Source organism: Dermacentor andersoni, chromosome 5 (genome assembly GCF_023375885.2).
Source record: "Dermacentor andersoni chromosome 5, qqDerAnde1_hic_scaffold, whole genome shotgun sequence".
NCBI classification, from domain to species: Eukaryota; Metazoa; Arthropoda; class Arachnida; order Ixodida; family Ixodidae; genus Dermacentor; species Dermacentor andersoni.
This window is the reverse complement of record NC_092818.1, coordinates 160,694,596-160,702,767: the sequence shown is the minus strand read 5'-3', so window position 1 is coordinate 160,702,767 and position 8,172 is coordinate 160,694,596. Positions and strand designations below refer to the sequence as shown.

General features: G+C 48.9%; 1 protein-coding gene across 2 annotated transcripts; it reads left to right on the top strand.

Annotated features, from left to right (window-relative positions):
* The first annotated feature begins 2,609 nt into the window (after positions 1–2,609).
* LOC126531510 (uncharacterized) lies at positions 2,610–8,098 on the top strand. 2 transcript variants are annotated; one of them, XM_055071213.2, is made up of 2 exons: positions 2,610–2,765; positions 7,611–8,098. In XM_055071213.2, exons 1-2 carry the CDS (start codon positions 2,730–2,732, stop codon positions 8,028–8,030), a joined length of 456 nt encoding a protein of 151 aa, XP_054927188.1. In that variant the 5' UTR covers positions 2,610–2,729; the 3' UTR covers positions 8,031–8,098. The 2 variants fall into 2 exon arrangements, with proteins under 2 accessions (XP_054927188.1, XP_050035012.1); XM_050179055.3 differs by lacking the exon at positions 2,610–2,765 and adding an exon at positions 4,368–4,620.
* Positions 8,099–8,172: the final 74 nt, after the last annotated feature.

Here is an 8,172-nt window from a genome sequence, read left to right as displayed (position 1 = left end):
GGTATCTGTGTACCACTACGTGCCTCACACTGCACACACGCCGACTTTCTCAATTTAACGGTCTCTGACTGACCACGCAGACACACCAGTTCGAAGCTAAGTGCTACAGTCCTCTATAGGTCACTGCGCGAAGAGCCGGCGACCGCATGCATAGCCGCCGATGAGCGCACTGCAATCATGGAGATCGTTCCACACGACAAAACGGTCATTTAAGGGATCACCCGACGTTTGTGCACAGGCGCGAGTAAGAGCGGGCGCGAGAGAGGAAATCTGGGGGCTTTTGCTCCTTGAATATATGACGGCCTATAGGCACCACGGACGGGGGTTTCTTAGCGCGTGTTGTATGCGTTTATCCCTAGGTGTACCGGCATTGCGGAGTGGAGTCGAGTTTGTTTACGCTCGGACGCTGGCTGCCAGCGCGGTTAAACAGGTGAAGCAGCGGGTACTGACGCCCCATTTGGCGACTGCTGTGTCGGACAGACAGTCTCGCACCTGCGGAGCTCGTGCCAAGTCAATCGTGCCGGATCACTATAGCTTTCTCGTGCCTTACGGCGGTGTACCTTGAAAATAACATCCCTGATTTTTCCTGCCGAGCAGTAGAGGCCCGGCCTGCTCTCCTGGTGCAGTATCTTCGCTCTTGGCAGGCTTTTAGTATGCTGCTGTCCGCGCATTTTCAGGAGCGTTTTTGAGTGGGTGTCTTTGAGTGAAATTATCGCACAGCGCTTTAGCAACCACGATTGAAGGCCACTGCCTGATATCATGCCATGAGGATTATTGGTTTTGCATTTCGCCCACGTTAGCTTAGGCTTAGGTTACCTTAGGTCAGGTTAGGTTAGCGTAAAACGCGTTAGAGTTGCGTGGCGTATTCTCACAGCGGTTACGGCGTGTGAGTTTTGTCTTTGTGTCTCAGCCACGTTAGGTTAGGTTAACGTTACGTTAGGTTAGGTTATGTCAGCGTAAAATGCGTTAGGGTGGCGCGGCATATTCTCACAGCTGTTACACCGTGAGGATTATTGTCTTTTCGTCTCGACCACGTTTGGTTAGCTTAACGTTGGGCTAAGCTAGGTTAGCGTAAGAGGCGTTAAGGTAGCGCGACGTATTCTCATAGCGGTTGCAGGGGAGTCGAGCGTCACCGGCGGCCTTTCAGCCACTTGCGTTCAGCCGCGGTTGCTAAGGCGCTCTGACTTCTAGATTTTCAATATGTGCGACCCAGCCTCTACTACGGTCCCTACTGCTCCCACGGAAACATCTGTAATGTTATTTTCAAGGTACATCGCCGCAAGGCTCGAGAAATCTATGATACGGCACGACTGACTTAGCACGAGCGCCGCAGGTGCGAAAAAGTCTGTCCGACACAGCGGTCGCCAAATGGGGCGCCAGTTCCCGCTGCTTCACCTATTTCACCTCGCCGGCAGCCAGCGTGCGAGCGTAAACAAACTCGACCCCACTCCGCAATGCCGGCACAACTAGGGACGAACGCATGCAACAAGCGCTAAGAAACCTCCTCCGTAGTGACTAGGCAGGGTCATATATTCAAGAAGTAAGAGCACCCAGATTTTCTCTGTCGCGCCCGCTCTTGCTCGTGCCTTCGCACAAACGAGGGGCGATCCCTCAAATGACCGTCGCGCATGGCAATGCCATCCGAAAATACCACCCTTGCCCTCATCACTCCCAACTCCCACCTATCCCTTCTGCCGAGTGGCTGACCGCCGCAACCACCCTTCACGACCAACGATTTTTTGCCGACTTTATCGGCCTAGCGCTGAAGTATGCCGCAAGTGAGGAGCGAGGACGCCCCTGGAGTGAGGGCGTCGATGCATTTTTTTATGATTATAGAATAACGAGATTTGGCTCTCTTGCCGCGGTAGCTTAGACGGAACGCATTTGAGCGAGGTATTTCTGGCATGGCGCCGCCCGGTGTCGGGGGGGTTCGTTATCGACTGCGACTCGTCGCAGTAGCTTAGTGGTTACGGCTTTGCGCTGCCAAGCTCGAGGTCGCGGGCTCGATTCCAGTCACGGTGGTCGCATTTCGACTAGAGCTAAATGCAAAAGGGCTCGTGTACTTAGATTTAGATGCACGTTAAAAAAAAACCGGGAGGGGTCCAAAATAATCCGGGGTCCTCCCCAACGGTTCGTGGCTTTTGACATGAAAACCCCCAGAATTTATTTTTAAATACGCACTGCGTGGTGGCTGTCCTCTAGTCAAAACCGAAATCTATTCCACTCGGTTATCGATGAGTGCGAATATTTCTAGGCGCGCATTTGAGGCCATGATAATGACGTAGTCACCGCGTAGCATTAGAGGGACGTGTTGATGCCTGGCCATGAAACGCCAGAAATACGCTCCATGTGGTTGCTACTTCTGGCGCTCCTTTCTGCACACTTACAGCGACGTGTCTGCCACCAAAGAAGGCCGGAGAGCACGCTTCCGCATCTGATAGAAATTGACAGCTGCGCCCGCCCAGCAAGCCAACACAAGCCAACACACTGAAGCGATGCCTCGAGGGGCTTGCGCTATCACTGTTGATTTGCGCCTTGTTTCCCTTCCTTCTTATTTTGCTCGTCGACGGGTGGGTATGGCTGTCGCTATTGAGCAAGAGGCGTTGAGGCGCGGTCAGCGGTGCGCGTCACTACTGGGCCACGCGACTGAGCCGGCGACATGCGTGCTGTGACTGCATTGGAGGCGAGGTCGTCACAGGTCGGGTCCCGCGCGGAGCGTGGCGGAAACAATGGACGGTGCGATGAAAGGGAAGCGAGCGTCGAAGGTGAGGGACTGATAGCGGTGGCGTCACACCTAGGCTTTCTCGGCTCGATAAGTCCGACGTGATCAGCGTGCACGTGTCGTTGCGCGCACATCCGCGTGTCGTTTATTAACCGCGGGTGATTGTACGCGTGGGCTCACGCCAAGGCTGTTTTAGTGGATACCTGTAATGAGGGTCAACTTACGGGCCTAAGCGGCAAGCGCCCTTCTCTCCATGCGTGACACAGTAATTCAGTTTGCGTAGAAGTCATTTCGGAAGAGATTTTTGACACTGCTCATATTGCAAGGAAGTGTGAACCGTAAAGGAGCAGTTCGCATCGAAAGACGTCGTCAATCGCCTATAGATACACTTGTCGGCCCTTTTGACAGAGCTGCTTGAGCCCCTCTTGAGCCTTGGCTGCTTGCACTACAGTTACTAAAGCGGTTGTTAGTCTTTTTTGTTATTTCATTTTTCATATCTTGTATAGACTTCAAAGAAGCAACACGGCAAATCATTGCTTTGTTCCTGATTTTGTCTCGCCTAATTGTGATGTCATTTTCGTTTTGTTGCTGCTATTGCCCCCTTTTTTTTCACTGAACGTGGTGCCATTTAAGGACGATGTATATTGTACAGACATACGTGGCATATAGCTTGGTGTGACCTGATCCCTGTACCTAGGAAAACTTGACTGATGAGCCTTCCTTACTGAATATGGGCACTAGCTTTGTTTTGCCACAGAGAGACGAAAGTGCTTTTTACCTGTTTGGAGACTGCAGAAAGCGAGATCACCATTGAATAAGGCACTTGGAATTGGTTCTCTTTCTTTTCTTTTGTTGATATTAATATTTTTCGAACAGAAAGCCAAGGCGGACGAAGAAAACGTAATAAACAGTGTGGACAAATTTCTGAACTGTTTGCGGGAGTCATAAGAGCGCCCAAATGCATTGAGCTGATCCAAATAAATAAATAGTGGTGCAATTCATTACATTGACAAATGGTTATACATAAGGAAGTGCGAAACACGTTTTTGTCACGTGTAAGAAGCATCTACAACACGCAGGACGTTCCTGCTTTTAATGTTATTATGACCACTTGCGCTGCAACAGCCATTGTTCGTGAGGCGGAGGAGTGTTTACGAACATCTCACCTTTATTTTCTGTTTAGTTGTTCCGTGTTAAAGTTCTCCAGCACCAAGACGTCTCGAGTCGGGGCATATACAAGCCGTGACGCGGATGCCCGTAACTCTTCTTTCCGACATCATCGTTGCTTCCTTCATTCCGGGATTCCCAAGGTAGTCGCTTTCTTCTCCGGTGCGCATTTGCTTTGGGATATGTCAACAACGCTTACCCGCCACACAATGAAAGGAGAGGCCCACTTCACTCCGCTCGTAGTGTGAACAGCGTCATTACCACTCGAGGCAACGCAGTCATAGTTTGTTGATAGCGCGGAACATAATTCCGCACGTTAGCGCAGCGCGTGCGACCCGCAGAAGAAGGGTTAAGGACGACGGGGTGCATCTCCCGGATACCACGCGGCGAGCGCGTGTTACTTCAAGTTTCTGGTCGGGCCACGGGTCACTGAAGAAAATCGGAGTCCGTGTCGAAACCGTGGTGTTTGAAGTTTAGCGTCACAATGCCGAGGGGGGAATTCCCTGTGTTGACGCCGCGAGTTCAGGCAGGGAAAACAGCTTGTAGAAGGAGGGAAGTGGGCCGCGGCAAAGAGGGTGCCCTTCCCTCCCCCCCTCCCTCCCCGCATGCAAGAAGCGTAGCCGAGTCTATTTAAGAGGCCACCGCTCCGCCAGAGAGGGCGCCCGGAACGAGACGAGGATCCATACACGCGCTCGGAGAAGCACGTGCGAAGGACCACCATGAGAGTCGCGGTGAGTGCACTTTCAGTGCCCGCCAGAGAGGCAAATGTACCGACGCGGCGGAACAACTACTATAACAATAAAAAGACTAGTGTGGCACTAACGATAGCACCAGAACAACTGTTGAACCGTGAAGACCAAGACAGAAGGAGTACTGCTACGTTTAAGGCAGAGCAAAGGAATTGTTACGTGATCTATTGCCAACGAACTGACGTCCGGTTCTTTCGTTCTACATTGGCCCTACTGTGCGGACAGACAGACAATCGTGCCCGAGAATGCATATGGAAAAATAATTGCTGCGTTTATTTGAAATATGGAAACAATAAGGCAAAAGGGAAATGAAAGCAGATGTGAAGATAACCTGCCGCAGGTGTGAGTTGTCTTTTCATGCATTTTTATTTTCCTTTACCTTATTATTTCGCTATTTCAGATAAACACAACAGTTGATTTTCCCTAGGCTTTACCGGCTTCATTGTCTGTTTATCCGCATGAACTATGTTTATCTGTACGACGTCCTGTCCGTCAAGAGGAAATGACTATCTACGCGACGCGGCGCGCGTGCGTTAACGGTGCGCGAAAGTTTTCGGTTAGGTTAGGTTAGGTTAGATCAGGTCAGGTCTGGCACACGGGGCGAGCCAGTCGGTCCGAAACAAAAGCTTAGATCGCCCCAGCCACCTCACAAACAGTTCTGCAGGCCTGCGAGTATGCTTCTTAAATGTCTTGGTGTTCTTAGTTGCTGTCGCTAATGGGTTTCGCCACTTCGTAACTGAGTTTCGCACGCACTGCAAACGCGACTGTTCGCTTCGGGGCCAAAAACTGGCGCGATATTCGCGTCGTGAAGATATCAATTTCTGGTTTATCCGCACGACATCGTGCAAGTCGACAGTCTTCTATGTATGGTTGTGACCAAAGAAAAAAAAAAAAAAGAAAGAGCCCCTCGGATTTCTTTATTCTTGTCGCTCATTTCAATTGTACTAGTTATTAGTAGCTTGCGAAGCGTTCGAATCCCGGCTGTAGAGGCCGTATTCCGGCGAAGACGGAATGCAAAAATACTAGTTTATTCTGCTTTAAGTGCGCGTTAAACATCCACAGGTGCCTAAATTATTCGGGAGCTCTCGACTATGGTGTCCCTCCTATCCCACAGCGCAGTTTCTAAACGTTAAACCACACATTTGAAAAGCAAGAAAGTTATTAATAGCGATGCTGGTGCTTTGAATAGTGAAAGCGATTGTTCTAGGAATTGAATATTGTTACAAAGATACAATGGGCATCTTCAGTGATTGCAAGGAAATAAACAGAGGCGGGAGAACTCCTAGCTAATTGTAAGAGCCGTAGTGAGCTCTTTTAAGTGGTGAGGTATGTAATACTTATAGCCGAATGTAGGTTATGCTTCACATATTTGTCGTTCTGATTACAGAGCCTTAATCGTTCGCTTATGTCACAATGTGCGCTGTTATAAGCTGCTTCAAAGATGGCAAGATGAGATCTATATATATTTGTGCATGAGTGACTTTTACTATCAAGAAACGGTTATGTTGAATTAAGATGGCTGAGGTCAACTAAAACTTGCCTGTCAAGGAACAACCGCGTAATTAGTGCACTATTTCCAGCGCTATATACGTGTACAGCGCTGTTGAGAACACGCCTCTGGTTATGGAGGCACGTGAAAATGTAGGCTCGTGAGAAACTTTGGTTACGTAAAGTCACTTCTTGACCCATTTAGGATTTGATCAGTAGCAACAGTGACGAAAATATTCTGATCTTATACCTGTGAAGCTATTGATACCGCACGCTGCACTTCCGTAGGAAACTGATGCTTCCTAAAGAGATGCGGTACTCGCAGCAATATGTTAGCAAAAAAAAAAAAGAACGAAGAAAAAGAAGGAAGTAATGACCCAGAAGAAATGGGCACTATCTATTTTCAGATTACGGCGCAGATGCCCCAAGTAATTAGATTTAGTTTGTTTCTAACACAGACGAAAAAAATCTTCTTTCTTTGACCATTCAATGAGCGTACCTGTTTAGCTTGTTGGATTAAATCTAGAAGAAGTATAGCGCTTGTGAAGCCATTCGCTGTTACTAATACCTGAAATTACTGAATACAGCCACGTGTCAGAAACACAGCTGGAATGGCAAAGTTTGTTCCAAGTTGTGGCCTAAGCAAGCATGTCGAATGCAGAGGGCCACTTCATGAGAGTGAAAAAAAGAAAAAGAAACACGGTCCATTGCTCGTGTCACTAGCTTCACATGATTGTAGGCCGGCCGTATGATTACGTCACAAATGACACGATTCGGTGAGCGCGCTTCTCTGCCTTTCATTATTTTCGAGCGGTCATCTGTAACGACAGCGAACGATGACTGGCATTGTAAGAGAAACCCAGCCTTGTGCTGGATTAAAGGCCGGAAGCGCTATTGGGCAAGCCTCATGGTGCTTGCAAAATTAGGCGCATGAGTCTTCACTCTGAAGTTTACCGTCCTTGCGATGCAATAGTATATATAACACAAAGAGATATCGCAATACATTTCCGCTACTGCAGTACGTGCTTGAACTCATACAACATTTGAAATATCGTAGTGGAGATCGTGTCACTTCTTTATAAAATGGCGAATTGCGTTTTCTCCTGCTGCTTCGAATTCTTAAGTTTTTGTTTTGATTTGTTGTTTTTGCTGTTGTCTGTCTCTTGCAATAAGTTAACATCTTTCGACAATTTTAGAACATTTATTGGGTTCAAGTCTCCATTTGCTTAAAAAGGAAAACAGCGCTTCATTGTTCTTCACTGCCGCTACTATTGTTGCAATCTCATTTCTGTTACGAAATGGGATAAGGGCCTTGTGGAACGGGCGTTGCCGAAACCATTGGCAATAGTTCAATGTCATCAGCATCAACTGGTCTAACAACGCCTATGTTTTCGGAGCGTAACCTCACATGATGTATTTGTTGATAATTTATGTCGATCTCTTCTACTGAGACATCTGTGTGCTTGTTGTTTTCTCGAACCTAGCTTCTTCTCACGGTGCTGCTTGTTGCCATCGGCGTTGTGATGGCGGGCTACCGTAGAGGCTATGGCGGATACGGAGGCTATGGCGGAGGAAGATACGGAGGCTACGGCGGAGGAGGATACGGAGGATACGGAGGCTACGGCGGAGGTGGATACGGAGGTGGATATGGAGGCGGTTACCGAGGTTCCTATCGACCCGGCTACGGTGGCTACGGCGGATACGGTGGCTATGGTTATGGCCGCGGCCATCGTCACTCCCATCATCATCGTCATCACCACCCTCATCATCACCATCACCACCACAGACCACATGGTTACGGCGGATACGGTGGTGGCTACGGTGGTGGCTATGGTGGTGGCTACGGTGGTGGCTACGGCGGTGGTGGCTACGGTGGATATGGTGGTTACGGATACGGGCGTTGACAAGAACTGCTTTTGTTGTGTAAAAATGGTCGATGTTATCGTTGTATAAATTATGGTTTGGCGGCAAATCGTTTATACTCCAGTGGACTGCGTAATGCTGCAATCGCAGTAATTTTTCGTCTACTGGCTGCGGAGGAAAGGC